The sequence below is a fragment of the Typopeltis vanoorti genome, chromosome 15 (genome assembly GCF_054136105.1).
Source record: "Typopeltis vanoorti isolate ZY-2024b chromosome 15, IOZ_Tvanoo_1.0, whole genome shotgun sequence".
Taxonomy (NCBI): domain Eukaryota; kingdom Metazoa; phylum Arthropoda; class Arachnida; order Uropygi; family Thelyphonidae; genus Typopeltis; species Typopeltis vanoorti.
In genome coordinates this window covers 103,919,409-103,940,790 of record NC_143563.1, presented here as the reverse complement: position 1 = coordinate 103,940,790, position 21,382 = coordinate 103,919,409, and the positions used below count along the sequence as shown (strand labels likewise).

The following is a 21,382-nucleotide window of genomic DNA, read 5'->3' as shown; positions in this document are numbered from 1 at the left end:
CTATTTGCCTTACTGTATCCACCATGGAGTACTGATTTTTCTATCCTTGTACACAATCTCACCACATGCCTCTTTGGCTGAATCCATCAATGTTTTCTTCAGGATGTGTCACTGAATCCAAGGTTTCTTTCCCGTTCTCTAACTCTTTCATTTTTTCTTGACTAATTGTGTATTTCAATCTATCTACAGTTCACATCTGAGAGCTGCTCAACCTTCTTTCGCTTTAAAACTTTCTTACATTGCAATGAACTAATAAAATTGATCGGGTATTGATTAGGCATTACAAGAATAGATGTGGTTTGATGGAGCAACAAATCATCTGGTAAAATTTGTTGTGCATATTATGTGTATTTCTCTGGTTATGTATATTTTGCTCCGTTTTCTAAGAATTTTATTTTGTTTACTGAGACTCAGTATACATTTTATGCAATAATAAGATATATTATATCAGATCATTATCGGAATTATCCACACTCTCGGGAATCCTAGATTCATTAGTTTGTGTGTGTGTGTGTGTGTGTGCGTGTGTGTGTGTGTGTGTGTGTGTGTGTGTGTGTGTGTGTGTGTGTGTGTGTGTGTGTGTGTGTGTGTGTGTGTGTGTGTGTGTGTGTGTGTGTGTGTGTGTGTGTGTGTCAGCAGGTCTTCTGTCTCATCAAGTTCACATATGCTGGCATTTTGTTGTAGATCAACAAATTATAATACACAAAAGTATTCATCTTTATTCAGGAATAGATAAATTTTTACTGTCTGTTTTTTCTGAAAACTAGAATAAACACGTTCCTCTACTATTAAAAAACTTTCCAACCTCAACAGATGCTATACTGCCCAAGCAAGAAAAACATTAGCTTTGTTTATCACTAAATACAGTAAACAGATATTTAACATCTGTGTACTACATTTAGGAACAATTGTGAAAGACAACTCGAATGACACATTTAATGGAAAAACACTCCGCTTCCGCATGGTATGCTGCATGAACATAGAACAAAACACATTTATCGTAACACTAAAGATAGCACCTACCGTATCTGCCGGCGTATAAGACACTCCGGCGTATAGGACGCACCCCCTTTTTGTACACATTTTTTAGGAAAAAAATTTTATCACTGAATATTATAATGAATTTACAGTATTTCAAATATAAAGTAATAAATAGGTCTACTTTCAACAAATACCTAATCTAACTAGGAAAGAGTACCCAGCTTTTAATCGTCAAAACCCAGAAATTCATCTCCAGAGCTAAATGAAGAGACACTTAAAACCTCTTTTAAATCAGAATCTGAGTCATCATACAACAAATTGTCCTCTCTACCATCCAGTGCATTATTAATGCCACACTTCTTAAATGATTTAGCCACTGTCTCAGTTTTCACAGCTTCTCATGAAGCTTTGACCCACTCACAAACTTGCGAAATGCTAGGCCTCTTCCTTCTTCTTGATGGTGTAACCTCAAAATCTAAAGACTGCATCCACCTGTTCCACTTCTCCTTCATAAATCCCTTAAATGATCTATTAATAAAGACAACGGTTGAAGCTAACTAGTTAGACCTCCTGGAATTACAGCTAACTGAGTTTTCAGTTCCTTGAGTTTATTTGTAACATCGTCTGTTCTGTGAGAACGAAACTGATCTCATACTAGCATGGAAAGCTTCTTCAACAGTCCACCATGGCGCCAAAACCAAATTTTATCTATCCGTAACTTCATTCCTCCTCCATCCATCCATCCAGCCTTTTTCGTGAACATGTACAAACACTTCTTTAAGCAGTTTTTCTTTTGGTAGCGTCTTCCTTTTAAAAATCAATAGTGAAGGCAATTTTGTCCCATCAGCACAGCAAGATAAAACAACCGTGTAATGAGTTTTTTCCTGTCCCGAAATTTTAATAGTAACACTTTTAGTGCCCTTGGAATCTACAATTTTGTTTGAGGACACATCAAAAGTCAGCGGAACCTGGTCCTATTTGCGCAAATTCAGAATTGTCTCTTTTCCTTGCGTTAATGACGAATCGATAAAATTCAATCATTTTTTCTTCATATTCAGCTGGCATCTTTTGTGATATTTTTGTTTTAGTCTGCATACATAGCTAGTTTCTCTTCATGAATCTTGAACACCATGATGTTGATCCAGTAAAGTTGGCGATCCCTCTGTTAGTGGCTATCGCTTTCGCTTGATGAATAATCATTTTTGTAGACACCGAAAGTCCCGCTTTGCTGTGGTCTAAAATCCAAGCATTCAGTTCTGTCCATTTTGCAGTTCCACTTCGTAGGTTATGCTTACTGTGAGTTGCTTTTTTTAAATCCTCTTTCTGATTCCGCCAAGATCTTATCATTTTCTCAGTTGGGAGTGGTCCAAAATGCCTCTCTGCAGCTCTGTTTCCATGTTCTTTAGCATACGCAATCACACGTAGCTTGTATGCAATACTGTAACAATGTCGACGTTTTTCAGCCATAAATTGCCAAGAAATGTAGAGAAAATTTAACGGCAGAAATTTATCACCGTTCACAACTGCGACAACAATTGGAAAGTTTAAACGAACAGGAGCCAGCTGTGATCGTCGATGACAGCGCACGCGCATCCACTGAACTCTGCGTCAGTGTTTCTCAAAGGGTGGTACGCGTACCCCCGAGGGTACGTGAAAGGCCTTCAGGGGGTCCGTGACAATTTTCGGCTATGCATCATTAACGCCTAGAAAAAATTCAATGTACCTGTGAAGTTCGAGATCGTAAAACGTTCCTATCGTATCACTGAATAAGGTACAGAGACATTTGCAGGCTGTGCAATATGTTTCTCAACAAACAGTGCAATTAGAGACAACTGGGATAAAAACGGCACAAACTAATGAATCGCATGTCACCCCCTTCCACAGAAAATGCTGTATGACTCTAGCAAAACCATATGTTGCTGGTGCAACATATGGTTTTGTTTGAGTGAACGTGTTAAAACGAAGAAATATATAGTGAATGTGTTTCAGATATTATATAAAGAATTCGGTTGAAGAGAATTAGCATTTCAACTCATCTGTCGGCTTGTCTTTGTCATTTAGTAGCACGATCTTTTGTTAATACTGCACCAATCATATGAACGCGGATGTCTAAAGTTTGAGAAACACTGCTCTACGTAACTGGAATGCTCTCACACACACCGCAAGGAAGCAATAAAGAAATCGCGTAACCCTGAACAGAGAAAATTTCCAGAAATGAAAATAATAAAAAAACTGAGTATCGGCGTATAAGACGCACCCTGTTTTTCAGACCTATTTTCAAAGAAAAAAAGTGCGTCTTATACGTCGCCAAATATGGTAATTAAATACATTTGTCCGAATATCGGCTTTCAAATTTTCAGTTCCAGATGAGTAACAGTGATTGAAATATACTCATTGGATACAGAAAGCGTTCAATTTATGAAAAGCAACATGAATATTATAATATATATATATATATATATATATAGTTGGCTACTCTTAATAAAAATGTTGAAGGAATTATTTCAGAACAATTAACAATATTCCGAGAAAAGATTTCAAGTTACTTTCTTTCCTTAAATACACACCATAATGACTGGATACGAAATTCATTTGGCACAATTAATACATCGAGTTGTGAATTTTCGTTACAACAAGAAGAAAAATTAGTTACCTTGTCAACCAATCGTACTCTAAAAATGAAATTCTCTGAAATAACTCTTGAGGAATTTTGGATTTTTGTCCAAGTCGAATACCCAGCTCTCTCCACAAGGGCACTGAAAATTTTGTTAGTTTTCAACATCATATTTTTGTGAGATTGGTTTGTGTATATTAACCCACATGAAAACTAAAAAGCATGAGACTTACTAATATAGACAAGGAGATGAGGGTAGCTATATCACATGTTAGATCACCTGATATTGCAGAAAGCCGACAAGCTCAAGTATTGCATTAAAATAATTTCCATTTTTATAAATGAAAAGACCCTGCATATTTTTATTATTAGTTCTATGATCCTAATGCTCTTGGTGTTCCCCAAATTTTTCTTATAATCAAAAGTGTTCCATGACTTTGAAAAGTTTAAGAACCACTGATCTAGGGATATGACTATGAGCGAGGTAGTTTCCCGTAACATGCCATATAAGCTTTGTGAAAATGGGACCGCTGAACTCTGGAGCAGCATACATACGATAAAAGCTAGTACTTCCCAAGGAATAATGGAACGATAGACACCCAGATGCGAACGTGACAACGTGTTAACATAATTTTAAATATGGAAAGCATAAACTTCAATTGAACAATAGCTATATTTCGCGCACGCCATCTTTCGAGAAACAAAGGGTTTACGCTTCTTGGTGAGGCTCGTAATCGGCAAATACTAGAGTGAGACACGGATAATTTGAATTTTGATACGTTTTTTAAATACAGTCATATAATTCACACAGAAATGGGAAGAAGTAATCACTCCAAAAATTATCATTTTTGCGGACTGAATCAAAGTAAGACTGAAATACTCGTTTTACTTACTTTATTTATACACAAGTTCAAATCTTATGTTTTTCTTTAGGAATTGTGTTAGCACCTCATCATAAATTGAAGGTTTTTCCTTCATTTCCATCATCAATGACTTTTCAATAGCGATTAAACTGAGGACAAACAGCCTTTCCTGTGTTTGTGTTCCTCTATAAAGCGTATGTATTCTCTTCATAGCCGAAATATAACGCTTGACTGTAGCAGCAAAGCTCGGAATCGACATGATAAGTTCTGAAAACTTTTAAATTTTCTTGAATGCAACCTGAAGTTGATTTCCTTGCATGAATTTTAGTAGGTGCACTGCTTTCCTGGCAAATGCTTCAGGAGAAAATAGTTCTTTCATTTAACTTTTCAAGAGAATGTTGTCAAAAACTGGGCCATAGAAATCCTTTGTTTTCTAAAATACCACCAAGAAACGTCTTCGCATACTGACCATATCTTTCACTACAAAGGAGTTGAAAAAATTAGCTTCAAAAGTGAAGAGTATCTTTCTTCCATCTCCTGGCACATGCTGGACTATTCCCTGGTAAAATCGAAAGCATTTGCTCTTCTCCGTCTCTTCCGGTCCTTTTCGTCTCTTAGGTCTCGACTCATCAACTGTATGTTTCTCCTTTGATACAGAACCCCACATATTATGAAATCCATGCCCCCTGTCATTCTAACCTGCTTCATAGTGTAATGCATTTTTTTACAACAGTACAATATATCATAAGATGAAATTTGCAGTATATTATTCAAGACATCAGTCTTGAATAATATACTGCAAAACAGAAAACATTTCTAGCAACAAAAGTGCCCGAAAATCTTGCAAGAAATGCAAACAGTTAGAATGACATGGGGCATGGATTATGAAATCCATGCCCCCCGTCATTCTAACCTGCTTCATAATGTAATGCATTTTTTTAACAACAGTACAATATATCGTGTGGACAGACTTATGTGTTCGTCGAACATGTTGTTTATTATTTTAACGGTATAATAGAACACAGAAACTAAGTAAATAATTAATTTATTCACTTGATGCTGATATTTCGCTGGTATTATAACCAGCATCTTCAGAGCACAAAAACACTGTTTGTCACAATACGCGAGACTAAAACAACATGGTGTACTTAACCAAAATTGTAGCAGCAAGACAAAGACTAGAGTCCTGATTTTGGCGCCCTCTATCTGAAAAAAAAAAAAAAAAACGCTATCATATATTACTAGAGTCCTAGAAAAGTGCTAGTTTTTTCTTAATATGACTGTCTCCCAGATCTTCGGCAAGTTAATACAGCCATATTTGTTGAGATTTGGAGTGTGTTTTAGGGCTTCTGTCGCCTCTAAGAACAATCTCTCTGATTTATATGGGTTTCTGTGTAGTACTTTTGTGTTTTTCCAGTTGATCCTGTGTGCAGGGGTATCCAGAGCATGGTCTGCTAGGCCCGACTTCCCATAATGATATTTCCGGACGTATCGTTTATGTTCGCTGATGCGGATATTCACAGTTCTTCCTGTTTGACCGTAGTAGGCTTGATTGCATGAGCAGGGTACTTGGTAGACTCCTGGATGTGATAAAGGAGGAATGCTGTCCTTGGGTGAGCGGATGAGGGTGGCTAATTTGCTATATGGTCTGAATGTAGTGCGTAGTTTATGTTTATTGAGAATTCTTGAGATCTTTTCGGATGTGCCTTTAATGTAAGGGATGGTGACTGTTTTGTTGTAGTTCTCTGTGGTGTAGTTCTCGCGCATTGTGACAAACAGTGTTTTTGTGCTCTGAAGATGCTGGTTATAATACCAGCGAAATATCAGCATCAAGTGAATAAATTAATTATTTACTTAGTTTCTGTGTTCTATTATACCGTTAAAATAATAAACAACAAGTACAATATATCATAGGATGAAGTTTGCAGTATATTATTCAAGACATCAGTATAGCCAAATAAAACAGAAAACATTTCTAGCAACAAAAGTGCCTGAAAATCTTGAAAGAAATGCAAGCAGACCACGAGCTTTGATTACAAGATCCGTCCCATTTCTCAGAATTCTCCAGTATGTGTTCAAAAAGTTCAATTAATTAATTTTTGTGACGTTTTACTGTGCTTGTTAAACGGGAGGTAAAATTTCATCTGCTGGTGGGGAGTAATTTTTAGCAACAAAATCTTGCAAAATATTTATTCTTATCGATGATTTTGAAAAGTATGCCGCCAATGCACTCATAGTTTGAAAAAACAATCTACATCCCTTGATTTTCGAGAGACTTTGCTTCAGAACTAAATTCAAAACGTGGGTATAACAATGTGTAAATATTGTTATGCCCACGTTTTGAATTTACACATAACAATGTGTAAATATTGTTATGGATAAGCCTGATAACTTTCATCTATAAGCCATTAATGTGGCCACCCATTATACAGGTACTATTATAAATTTGGCCGACTAACTTGTCCTTGATATTAAATTCCTCAACTCTATTTACAAGATGTTTAATTAAAAAGACCACTGTCAGTTACGTCTGTAAATCCGATGAACCATTACAGACAAAACGGAAAACAGTTGATAGCTGCGATTTTCACAAGACGTTAGATGTTTCATCCAGAATAATGGCCACAAATATATCGGCAACAATTTCTCTTTTATAGAAATTGCTGCCGATAACCACATCAGATATAGCGTTAATAATAGCTTCTTGTACTGTGGAACAAGTTCCTTGAAATACAACAAAATCCTTTAAATGACTGTCTAAAAGAGAATCGTACTCACGGAGCACATTTAAAAATTCTATATAGTTTCCTCGATTAGTTTAATCTTCAGACTCAACATGACCTCTCAAAGGAGGTCCTTGCTTAGCCAAATAGCATACAGCATCAATTAATTTTTTTAAAATACCTACATTATTCTTTACCAATTCATTATGACTGGTAACTTCAATTTTTCTTTGTTTGTCAATAAGAGTGTCAATTCTTTGTTTTCCAAACATCTTGAGATTTAAAAATGATTGAACATGTGATTGGGAACGCTTATGTTTTTGCACTGCTGCTGTTAAATGGTAAAGGTCAGAATATCTCCGATTTTGCTTATTCCAAACGCCTTTCTCTCTCGCACTTTCTCTCTCTTTGTCTGGAGAATAATAAACAGGCCAACAAAAAAGTCTTGGCCACACTTCACATCCAGTTAATCATTCTACTGTACTGTATTGTGAAAGAGAAAAGTGTCTCATATACTCAGTTTTTGCATCTTTGTGCACGCTCCTCAACATCAGTTCACATTTCACACACACAAAACAGATGAAACTCAGATAACAAAAATAGCAACACATGACAACAGACAACGTTCAATTGAATTGGTTGACACAATAATCAATCACAGCCTCTAGGTGCTATTGTCTCAGAGCTCAACCTGTTTTGCCTTTTGAGCGATTTATAACGAATTTCACTCACTGCTCTCCCTCTTTACATATTTTCGAAGGACTCAGATGTGTATGTATTTTGAAAGAACACCCGGGCCATTAACGCGAATGTGATGCAATGTTTACGCATCGAAAAGTGTCCCCTTCATGAAGCACTAATTCTTCATTGCCTTCCTGAAGAGGGAAATGAAGCAGTGAGGAAAATGAATATGTGATCTGGTCCAAATAATTTACGTTTATATTTAGTATTTATATTTATATCTGGTTATTAATCTTACTGTTATTATTTGGAAAATTTCACCTGTTTCTTTCTTTCTTTCTTCATCGGTAATGCCTTATTCCGATATGATATTTCTTTAATTCACGAATAAATTTATTCGTGAATTCTGATTCCATTGTTCGTCTGGTATACCAACACAATTCAGCAAGCTGTCTGCAAATGCAATTACATCCCCATTCGTTTAGTAACGCATGGATTACTAATAACTTCAGTTGTTGTTGTTGACTGTTCTAAAGACTCTTGCCAACGAATATGTTTATTTATCGAAGGCTGATTTAGCAGCGGGTATACAGATGGATAACTGCATCAATGAATGATCCATGTGAACCTCCATAATGGTTGCATGTACTTTCAGAAGGCACAGGTGGGCTCATGAGCACTTGTTTATATATAGTTCGACTGTCTTTTTGGCTCAATCTCGTTTCTAGATACCAACTTCTATAGACACCAATTTCTCCATTTTAAACTGTAGAGCCACAACATTCAGATCCATATTATATTAATTTATATTCGAACTTAAAGTTCCTCAATCTCATTTTTATCCTCTTGTTGTTCTTTAGTCCTCCTTCAGTTCATGAAAGCATACCTCTTTTGGAAGATGCATATGGAATATGCTGAAGAAGTTGTTGATAAATAATTTATTTGAATACCCACATCGTAAGGTTCGGTCAAAATGCTATCAGCTTGTCTTTCCACTGGAGATTTCTCGAGAATTCTTCGAAGATATCGTTAATAGCATAGACACTGCATTTTTCTTCCATAGACACTGCATTTTTCTGTTTCATCAAATCTACTTCCATACCTCCCAGTTCTTTAAGTCTATATTACACTTAATTGCAGTCGTATGAGGTTTTTCCTGAAGTGAATGTTTTTTTGCAATAATCTAACTCTTTCATTTCTGAGATTTGTTTTGGTCCGCAAATATGTGGTGTGTAATACTTTCTATAACACTTGAGCTAGCTGCACAAGTATTGCCTGAATATTCGTGAAATTTCGGTTAACAAAGCATTGATTCTTGTGGTCTTCAAAGACAGGATAGAAGTTTCGCAATTGTACGACAAATTTAGGATGGAAACTACCTTATAAACTGAAAGTTTATTTACAGAATGGATGTCCTAGTTACTGAAGTATCGTTTTCTGAACAGATAAAAACTGTGCTAGCGCATTTCAAATTGATTCTGAATTACATCATAAATGTCACCACTTGTGGAGAGACAGCATCTGAGAAAGAGAAGCAATGGTTTCGGGTTACCATGGGTACTCAGTCTACTTGAATGACACGGATGCGCGCATAATGAAAAAAAAAATCTCTTGTTTCTTTGTGCTGTTTATTCTTAGGCTGCTTTTAAAGAGCAAATAACAACTTTGTCAGCGGATTGAAGTTTTCGGACGTTTTCGTAGTCTTTATTTTGGATTGGATCTGTGAATTGTAGAATGGTTTACCACTGGATTACAAAAGTACAGTTGTATTCTTATTCCCATCGTTTGTATGATTAAAGAATTAAAACATGATAAAATCTATGACTCTGAATTGATTTCTCCTTGGTAGCTTCGTGGATCTTACTTCCACTGGCGGGATCTCAATAACGGACGAAAATAATTTGGGATGATGCTCTGTGTGTTGTGCTGTTCTAAGCACGACACCCAGACCAGTAAATAGGTCGTCTGCAGACGATTTGATGCCCGCACATCACACTTGAATGGTGCGGCGTAGGAAGAAGCTGCCGCATAGTCTCAACGGCTGTCTGGATGCTTCCATTCTAGTGGCCTCATCACCAGTGACTCTCCAGATAACGTTTCTGCATTATGGGATACTGAGGCAACAGGCAGAAAGTCAACAGCCTTTATATAAAAGTGGATTTGTTGAGAAGCTATTTCACATACCAAATTTATTTACTCATGCTTGGGTAAAGGATTAAAACAAGAATGATGTTTTTTGTCTGGTATAATATAAGGAGTTGTTGGTAAGTTAGAAGTTTGCATTCCATCCTCTAATGTATTTCAATTTTTCATGAACGAGATGACGAATTTTTGTATAAAGATTGCAAATGGCAAGGGTGTCGAGTTAGCAATATTGCTTCATTTCTGATTATATGACGATTCTGATTAAACACAGAATATCCACTAATGATCCCATTTGACTTGTTTATCCATGCTGACACGCTTGATGAATATGTTGCCATACAGTAATTTCAATGTTGAGTGATTTCGCAGATGAAAGATCGATATACTTTTTTAGCACTTCCTTGTCGATCGAGTTGGTGACTTTCACATTAATAGGCATCATGAAAAGTTTCAAGATTATTATTATTAAAAGAGAGAGCTCTAGGGAGTCAGGACTCATCGAGGGAGGCCACATACTAAATGCACAAGCTATCATACTTATGCTTGAATTCATTAACCCTGCTTACGCACACAACATTCAACGTCAATCCTTTCCAATCCCTCACTACTATTTAAGAGGAAAAATTTAGTCTTCACCCCTTCTTCACATCATTCATTCTCATCTTCCCTACCCTACATATAATGAAAAATTCAATCTACTGACATTCTGTATACCCCTTTCATAAGTTTGTAAGTCTCAATCATATCACTCTTCTTTCTCCTGTATGCTATAGTCTGCAGCATATATATTCTCAATCTGTTTTCGTTATCAGTATTCCGCAATCCTGATATAATTTTTGCAACTCGCCTTTGCACTCTCTCCACTGTATCAGAATCACCACGGAAACCCAGAGACCAAACAAGCGCGCAATATTTCAAGTGAGGACTTATGAAGGCGTTATAAAGAGGCAAATTGACTTCCTTATCTTTAAATGTCAAATTCCTTTCAGAGTTGCAATTATTCTCTGAGTTGTATTAACAATTGTTGCTGTATGACCCTTGAAAGTCAACTTAATGTCTACTAAAACTTCAAGATCCCAAACCTGATGCGTTTCTTCTAATACAAGACGACATTGGATATCCAAGAACAAAGGGCCTGACCTTGCACTTATTAACATTGAAGTGACAGCCACTTTTCCCATGCTCACAATTCCAGACTGTTCAAATCATTCTGCAAGTACTAGATATACGCAGCACTCATGATTACACTAAATATCTTCAAATTGCGTATGTCGCCTGTAAAATCCTTCCCAATTCATTAATGTAAAGATTGAATAACAATGAACCAAGGAGTGATTCTTCAGGCGCTCCACTGGTTACCTCGAATCTTGCTGATTCAAGGTGACCAGTGGTGTGCACCCCATACATGACTTTTTGATACTTTCAGTCAGCTATCCCCTATCCATTCCAACAGTTTATAATTCAATTCCATATTCTCCAATTTATGCAACAGTCTTCCATGCTGTATTCTGCAAAAAGTCTTAGTAACCCAAATGTATTATGAGGTGTATCCATTCTCCTTTTCTAACTGAGAGGTACATTATTATATAATGTGAGCAAGTTGCTAAAACATGACGTTCCCTTAGTAAACCGATGCTGTTTTTGCAAAGTAGTGATTCTGTATCAACCCATTTCTGAATGCAAGACCTAATCAACTTTTCCAAAATCTTCTCCACCACTCCTGAGGTACTGATTTGTCGATAATTGGATACAGCAGTCTTTGTCCTACTCTTGTGCAATGGGATTACCATGCCTTTTTATCCCTGCTATGGAATGTTTCCTGTTCTGATGCTCAAATTATATAGCCTCGTCAAAGGAATAGCCAGGTCAGCTGAAGACGTTTAGCATCGATGCTGACATCCCATCCGTTCCTATTACAGAATTCTTAATTAGTTTGTGCAACAGCATTAGACATCTTCCTCATACAGGAAAGAGGAAATGGTGAGTTCAATATTGCTTATACCAGCTTAAGAGTTTTCAGTAACATAGGCACTTATTAGTTGAAAAACCTCTTCTGCATCTCTGGCCCTGACGCCATCTGCATTCAGTAGTTATTCTCTCATATTCGTTCTTTCACTTACTTGCAACATAATGACAGAATTCTTTTGAGTTGTGTTTAACTTTCAGGGCCAGTTTTTTTTTCATACCCATATTTGGATTTCGGTACAACGCTTTTGACTGACACCATCCTTATTCACACGATAGTTTTTCCACGTTATCATCTTCTTACGAATTTCTTGCTTAATATGACTCATTTTAATTCCTCAAAGAGATCAGGATATTACTTTTTTAGAACAAGATTTCTGGTAGGGCTTGTTAGTTGTTGCCAGTCAGTACTCTTTCCCCCCCCCCCCCCCAGAGATAGTTCAATGTCTAGGCAAATAATTAGATGAAACACCACATAAGATTATAATATTAATGAGTTAAGAACATTCACATTTAGATCTAAACCTAGCGTGGTTAGCTTGTGGAAGTAGTTTTGCATCCATAGCTCTCGTCCGACAGACTAAACCTGTTGTCATTTCGAATCTGGTCCCTCACCAGAGGAATTTTTTGAAGTCCTTTATTTGACCGGTTGATCTTGTACACAGAAAAGAGGGATTTTTCTGGCGGAGACACGTGTTGTTTTATCCTGGAAAGTCAAGAAAAGCAACCACACAACCCACACAATATCAGACAAACAATATACTGTTTTATGGTTAAGGTAGCACTTGTCTGACTTTCTTCATCGGATGCCGTTCATAATCAGCGTTAGACTTGGGCTAGTTGTCTGTGTTTTTCTTGCCGGTAGAGAATGAGCTTCCTTTGTCTTCAAAAATTAGATAGAACGGAAAGCCTCGCCTACTCCCTATATGGAATAAAAGGTGTTAGTGAATTCTCTTCTATGATTGCTTTTCTCAATCATGTGATTAATGCTCTGTATTTCTTCAGGAAACAAGCCATACTTATGCTATGAAGGTCAGCCACTTTGGGTGAATCATGTTCTTCACTGAGAGATACCTGTAATGTAACAGACGCGTTATTAGCATTCATCAAAACTTTATTTCACTTTCTACATCTTGCTCGACACAGCTGAATAATGAAAAATCCCATTCCTTTAAGTAGTTTTATGCACTAATTTCTAGCTATCTTGAAAAAAAAAATGAAATGATTACTGTTGTAATTTTATTTTGGAATTACAGACGCAGCATCTAAGGTAATCCTGCCAGTATATGTCTGTAAATTTCAAATTTTTCTTTTTTTTTCTGTTTTTTGAGATGCAAAACCTGGCCACCTCTTTACACAAGGACTCAAAGGGGAATTAATTGCATAGTAGCAGTTCTTCATGGTTGGTGACAGTTGTTTGGAATTATGGCTCAAGCTAGTAGATCTATGAAGCTAGTCTGTTAATTACTTTTATTATTCTTCTGTCCCGTTTTAAGGGATTAAAAACGCGAGTTTTTTTCTCTTCCAACTTTTTTATGAGATTTCAATTGATAATATTTCTAAAACTTATTCGAATCAACTTAGCGTCTACAAAAGAGAAGCTTCAGAGAAGTTTGAGAAAACTTCTGGAAACTTTTGAAAAGCATTTCTCAAGTTATCTCATGTTTGAACAGTTAGGTTGCATTGTTTTCCTATATTTCATATATTCTATAAATTTCTCATCGCTTTTCACATCGTCCTAATCGAGGTGTAACAAATTGCTCTAAATGAAAGTTTCTGGCAGATAGGTGCATATTACATACACTTGTTAGAAAGAAATCATTGGACACTCCCATGGGAAAGCTGCATTGTGCCATGTAACCAATCATGTGTTTTGTAGCCAAGTTACAGTAACATGATGCTCCCAATTCAGTGCAATTATCCAGATGAAATGGCTACAAGCAGGGAACTGAGTTAGAAAGAGTCGTTGTGAGAGGATGCCATTCTTGCAGACCTATCTGTTCGACAAATGGTTGAAAAATTAAGCCATCCCAGATCAGCAATCAGCGATACCATACTGAGTTGGAAGCGGAGGAAATCAATATCAAGCACCGTCCTCAGTGGACGATCACCACACTCACCGAATGTGATCATATGGGATACGAAAGATAATATATAATCACCTCCATTCTTCGGCCGACATGTATTATAGTAAAATATTCAGAACCGAGGCTCACAACATGGGTTCCATGCAGGGCTGGCTCTACCGACGGTGCAAGATGTGCATTTCCACAGGGCGACAAGTTTTTTGGGGCAGCAAAGATGGCATAAACTATACGAAAAGTAAGGGAGAAGGGGCGGCAAAATATGCTACTGCATATGGCGACTATACGAAAAATAAGGCAAAATTCCTTGGGGCTGCCCTGGTTCCATGGTAGGACCATATATGCCAGCCCCAACATGCAGCTTTTCTTCAGTGGTACAAAAAGCTTGTGCAGTGAGACGTGGAAGCTTGGAAAGCTGTGTTATGGAGCAACGAATCATGCTACACCCTTTACCGAGAAGATTGAGGTGGTGTGGTGGATTCCTACTGAACATCTCTTACCAGAGGACATAATCCCAACTATGAAATTCGTAGGTGAGTATTTAATGGTATGGTCCTGTTTTTCCTGATTTGGCCTCTGACCGCTGTTTGTGGTGACTCGAAGATGAAACTCTGAGAGGTATCTGAACATTCTACACAATGCAATGCTTTCTATGTTGCGTTTCTATGGAACTGACCATTGCCTTTTTAGCAAGACACTGCACCTTGTTGTTAGGCTGCTGTTACTGTGTGGTTTGTGGACATGAAAATTATCACTCTTGACTCGCCTTGACCTCTAGTTCATTCCACAAATGTGGGATGAATTTGATGTCGAGGTACGTCCTTCCCATTACAGTCCAGGACATCATTACATGCCTACAGGAAGAATGGTCCGAAATTCCCATTGATCGTTATCGTCGCTTGTGGAAAGTATGCCTTTCTTAGGGTTGATGCAGTAATCGCAAAGAAAGGAGGTTCTAGAACTTATTGAGGTTGGCGCCAAGGCCCTTTGTTCCTGAAAATACGAGTATAGTGGTTGTTGGCTTCTTTCCAAGTAGTGTGGTTCTTAGTGTGATCTGCTCTGCGTTTAGATAACAACAAAAAGTTCAGTTACTTCGAAATGAAATTTAATTTATGCTTATAGAGATCAAAGTACTTCATTGTCTACCCTTTTTCTATGCAGTCACCCCAGTATAAACTCACAGTTATTCTATCTACTCGAGTTATTATTCTCTCCCTTCCCCATTTGAGAAAAAGATTTTATTTTGTATTCTGGTCAACAGATGGCGATATTTTTAACAGGAAGTTTCGGAAACGCCTGTTTGTTGTTGTCGCATGTGTTATGTTTGGGGTGTGTTTGACGTGTTTTCTCTGTAGTTGTTTATAGTAAAATTCTGTTTTTAAGTAAATTGTGTAGTTTGTGTATTATACACGTTACCTAAGAAGTGGTCAAGTCAAGTATTCTTGTATAGTTTGTTCATGTGCAAGACGCTACTAATAGGAAAAGGTAAGCTGTTTGACTCATTTGAAATTAGTTTTTATGTAGATTCCAGTACCCAAGAAATACAGTGGCATGGATTATGAATAATTGGTCTTTGTATACACACACTCTTCATATTCCACCTATGCCAAGAACATTTTGGCGAATAGTAAAGTATTTGTTATTTAAGGTACAAAGCATTTTATCTATTTTGGCTTTACAAAAAAGCGGTAAAGCAGGAGTGTCAAGCCATCAAAGGCTTCGGTACGATATTCGGAAACTTAGTTTTATCATCCCGCAAAGCAGGCAAACCGGTCATTATAACACGCAATTAACAAATAATATCCTGGCCTTATAGCATATTGTAAAATGTGGTAAAATGGCTCAAAGGATTACTTGGATGTTAGCGAATAAGTAAAGATAGGGAAGTTATTTTCTCTCTTTATGATATTATTCAGCTACATCTTGACTACTATACACAGATTTAGTCGCCTGTGTTTCTTGTAGACCGGGAGGTGGTAGAGATTATTTAGAGATTATTATTATTATTACGGGCAACTCCAAGGAGTCCTCAGTCTCATCGAGGGAGGCCCTAAACATCATGTCAAGAACAACTATTCAACATCCACACAGTATCTATCATACTTTGCCTCGAACTCGTTCACAGTCACGACACTCACAACAGACTCTGGCAGCTTATTCCACTGATTCACCACTCTCCAAGTAAAAAACCTAGTTCTAACACCCTTGCTAGCCCAGTTTCCATGGATGGGCCCTAGTCCTCCCACCACCAGTCCTGTTCTGAAAAATATCCTCTGAATTAATCTTATAGAAACCCGTAAGTAATTTGAATGTCTCAGTCATATCACCCCTTTTCTGCCTATCAACCAATTTCTGCAACCCACAAATCTTCAACCTGTTCTCATATGGTTCATACCATAGACCTGCTATCATCTTAGTCACTCGCCTCTGGATCCTCTCCACCTCCTCCCCATCAAGAAGGAACCTAGGTGACCAAATCTGGGCACAATAGTCAAGATGGGCTCTTATCAAGGCTCGATACAGAGGAACAATAACTTGTTTGTCTCTGCTCGTCAAGGTATTCTTCAGTAACCAAGTGATTTGATGAACTGATTTAGCCACTTTTGCAATGTGCCCCCTAAACTTCAACTCCCTATCCCCCAACACTCCCAAATCCCTGGCCTCGTCAATCTCCTTGAGTACAGTTCCACCAATGTAGTATATTGCTGCTAATCATTTCACCCCAAAATGCATAACCTTACACTTTGCCACATTAAATTGACATCCATTCTCCTTAGCCCAGTCCTCCAATCTATCTAAATCATCTTGCAAAATGTTGACATCATGTGAATTCACTATTGCTCTTCCCAACTTTGCATCATCAGCAAACAAATGAACAGTTCTTCTCAGTTCTTTTCCTATATTGTTAATGAACAAATTAAATAGTAGTGGTCCAAGAACAGAACCCTGCAGCACACCACTAGTCACAGGGTGTATTTTGGACCCTACTCCTGAATAAACTACTCTCTGATATCTCTCCATCAACCACCCTCCTATCCATCTCACCAACAAGAGATGAGTGACTAAGCTGGTGGAATGCTCCCTACGACAGGTTGAGGGTTTGTGGGTTACAAAGTTTAGTTGATATGCAGAAATGAGGGGACATTGTAGAAACTTAAGATATTAAAGGAGATTTATAAAATTGATGCATAAAAATTTTTCAATATATGATAAGTAGTCAGAGAACTAGGGACCATGTGTGAAAGTTGTGTAAGAATGTGGTTAGTAGTGGTGTGCAGACCAGATTTTTTTGCATGGGGAATGGTGAATGAGTTTGAGAGGTGATAGGATTTGTATGTATAATAGTTAGTTTGGGTCTTCCACAGTGATACTCCAGACTCCATGGAGATACCCTATAATAATAATGATCTTGCACATGCTGCACGCATTTTTCTAATTGCATTGCTGTAGAGGAGGACATCACAAAATGTTAACGGGTTTAGTAATTTTTCATATTCAGCAAAAATCATTAAAATGAAATTAACATTTATTAAATTATTATGTGACACCTCCATGGACTCATCATGGGAGGGCACTCCACAATACACAATCCACACTGAACACTACCACCATCTACAATACACGAAATGGAGAATTATTAAAATTCTCAATTGTTTTTTAAAAATGTTATACTTCACAAAAGGAGAAGAAAAAAATTGTCATTTCGATTCTTTTTATAAGGATCTATGTGCACTTGATTTGTCATTCTTTAGTATCTGAGTTAGCATGTACAACAACAACATGTCTGTAACCTTTGACTAATTGCACTTTGGGATGTTCCTTTTCTGAATTTCCTCTAACATTATTAAATATGCACATATTTTGTAAAACTCATTCTGAAGATTAAAACAATAAGCCCAACTCTTATTGAATTTTCACTACTCATTTTCTCTGCCTCCATCCCTCATTTGATATCATCTATACTCTTTGTTGGAAAGACCTGGATTTGAATCTTGTCTGTGGTGACAAAGAATTTTTTTTTTTTTTAATATATGAAGGTAAATGAACTAGTCTCACTTGGAGATGGCAGAGTTATCCCCTCTTGCTAACTCTAGTTTTTTCATCATCATCAACATGCTTGTCAAGGATTTAGGCCTAGAGTGGCCTGTTCCGGCCTTAGAAGTCATTGTTGAATCTCCTAAGAGGATGTCCTGTTTTTTTTCCCCTATGGTTTGTAATTTATGGCTTGTTTCATACCTTGATGGAAATTTTATTCTGTTTTATTATTATTTCATTTGGATATATATTAAAAAGAGTTGCTGAAAGGGGACATCCCTGTCAGACTCTTTGGTTTGTCTCTCTCATACATGATAGTTCATAATTTAATCTTATTTGTATTTGATTATTTTCATATATACTTATGATAGCTTTTAGAATATTATTATTATTATTTCAGGCAACTCCAAGGAGTCGACAGACTCATCGAGGAGGCCCTAACATCATGTCAAGAACAACTATTCTACATTCACACAGTATCTATCATACCTCGCCTTGAACTTGTCTTTCTTTTCATATGTTAAATAAAATGCTTCTTTTAACTTTGTCAAATGCTTTTTCCAAGTCAATAAATGTAATATGTGTTTCTAAATTGTATTCTCTTCTTTTCTCTATTATTAATTTTAGGCCATGTCTATACATGATAGTCCTTTTCTAGATCCATACTGTACTTCTAAAATAAAGTTTTCAGAATATTTTATTAGTTTGTTATTTAAAATTCTGCTGTATATTTTGTAACAGGAATTTAGAATACTGATACCTCTATAATTTTTAGGATCATCTCTACTTCGTTTTTTAAAGATGGGGATCACAATTGGTTACTTGAATAGATTTTATTTAAAAATAATAGGAGTTTTCTTTGAAGCTTATTCCTGCATATTTATCAATTCTGTACCTAACTTGCCATCTCCAGGTGGTTTTCTATTTCTTGTTTCTTTCAGGCAGATTTCTAATTCTTCTTTAGTTATTTCCATTTCATTTTCATTAAATATTTTCCAGTTATCATTTTTAAAGTATTTATCTGTCCACAATTCTGTATAGAAATTTAGAAATTTTTCTAATTTCAATGCAGTGTTTATTTTGCATTTTCTTTAGTATTTGTACTTAAATGTTTCAAAATCATATATACATATAAATCTTATATATATACAAATCTTACAAAATCTTATATACATTATATATATATATATACTTGAGAAGCAATTGAACATGAATAAAGTCTGCACCAAAATGGTTCCCAGAAACATGTGTCAGGAGCAGGTTTTGCACTGATATCATGGAATGACTGTCAGCAGAGCTGAACTTGCAGGAGAAGATCATCACATGTGATGAGACATGGATTTTCCAGTATGATCTAGAAACAAAGAGACAATCAATGAACCGGAAAACTCCCACATCTCCAAGAATGATGTACTCAGTGGATGTGGCGTTTGCATACCCAGCACTTGACTGCACGAAGGAAGACTTGCTTTCGAATCTAGTCGGCGATTTGAGGAAATTTTTCTAAGCCTTTTTTTGACCAGTTCCTGAGTTAGTCGATCTCTGGCACAGGCAAGCGGGTTTTTTCCTCCTGTAAACTCAGGTTTTTTGTCTCGTAAACTCAAGAAAATTGACCGTAGAACCCACGTTATTTCAGACATTAAATATATTGTGTTAGGGACCACGAGATGGCGGCACTTGTTGAGCCGTTTCTCTTCACTGTGTGCCACTTAACTAGTGATAGCCTTGGGCTAGCTATCTCTGATTGGGTACCAGTGGAGATTGAACTGCCCACTCAGTCTCCAGAAAGTTAGGTAGGGCTAAAACGGGCTTGCCTACTCCCTATATGGAAATAAAAAGGTGTTAGCTGGGTTTTTCCCCCCCCCTCCCTGGGAGAAGAAAAAAAACAGAAGAACACACGCACACAGTATACACTGATCTCATAGTTGTTTGTCCATAATTGCAAACAACAGTAATATCTATGTGTGTGTTTTCTTCTCAGAATCACAGTTAGTAGTTACCTAATATAATATACTGAACTTCATAACCCTTAGTCTTTGGCTATAATTTCACTTCAATCATTTCCTTTTAAATGATACAACATTTTTGTTTCAGAAGATGACAACATGGAAAGCAGCAGCTTCACTGAATGTAGAAAATCAAGTTCGGAATGGAGGTGGAGGTGATGATGATTGGGAAACAGATCCCGATTTTGTAGTAAGTTTTATAATAGCTTATTGTAAAGTTTACTATAAAGTTTATTACATGGTTTAGTAATAAAATGCATTATTTTTATTATCAACAATCTTAGATATGCTGATGATACACCATTCTAATATCAGAAAACTGAAACAAATTAATCAAATTACTGCAGCTACTAATTGAAAAAGGTAAAGAATTCGGATTAGATATAAATACAATAAAGATCAAATTTATGAAAATCTCAAAAGAAAACAGATTCGAGTCAGAAATATTCATAAACAACATGAAAATTGAACATACAACAGAATACAAATATTTAGGCACCTACTTTACTGCAGATGGAAAGCAAGATAAAGTAATAAAAATAAGAACAGCCATAGCTAAAGATTCTTTCTGGAAAAATAAAGAACTGCTCAGAAGTTCTGTGGGTATTAAGACAAAGAAAATAATGAACAAAGAAAAAAACTGGCCACACATTAGTGTGGTCAGTTTTTTTATGGGAAAAGGATCAAGAGGCAAAAAACGAAGGGCATGGCTTGAAGATATAAGATCATGGACAGGATCACATGTCTATGCATAAATAAAAAGGAAAGCCACCAACAGAGAGAACTGGAAGGACATGGTACTGCACCCTCTCACTGAGGAAGCTACATGAAGAAGAAGAAAAGCTTGTATACCTCCATACTTGATCATTTCTGGTTAAATAACATTTCCTCTAGCTGCCTTCCCACATTTCAGGTTCTTGATGGCTTTTTATAATAGTGAGCTTAAAATGCTCTCAGTGTCTTGGGGTAGGACTTTTCATATTGTTGCATAGTGCGTCTGCCGTATTTAATCCAGATTCACTGAAAAAAGTTAGATGACTGTAGCCCAATAGAGAAAAAAATTGTTTCTCGTACAACACTTACAGTGACATATTATTTTCAGTTATGTCAAAAAGAAGAGTTTTATGACTGATACAATCTCATGATCTGCAGAATTAAATTTCTGAAATATTTGTGAAAAATGAGGATGAAGCTAGCACAGCTGGTTCTTGATGCATGTTTTCCTGGCCATCAGGGGAAAAAAAATTGGTAAGTTATTGTGATAGCAAAATGTAAGCCCTTGCCA

At 36.7% G+C, this 21,382-nt stretch overlaps 1 protein-coding gene across 2 annotated transcripts in view; it reads left to right on the top strand.

Moving 5' to 3' along the window:
* Positions 1–15,355: 15,355 nt before the first annotated feature.
* The window catches only part of Cortactin (cortactin), a 280,366-nt gene continuing 274,339 nt past the window's right edge, over positions 15,356–21,382 (top strand). The window contains exons 1-2 of one of the 2 annotated variants that reach the window (XM_090405825.1): positions 15,356–15,541; positions 20,189–20,287. In XM_090405825.1, the coding sequence (XP_090261951.1) occupies positions 20,189–20,287 (99 nt within the window). In that variant the 5' untranslated portion in view covers positions 15,356–15,541. Of the gene's footprint in view, positions 15,542–20,185; positions 20,288–21,382 lie in introns of both variants that reach the window. The other variant, XM_090405824.1, reaches the window with a different exon arrangement.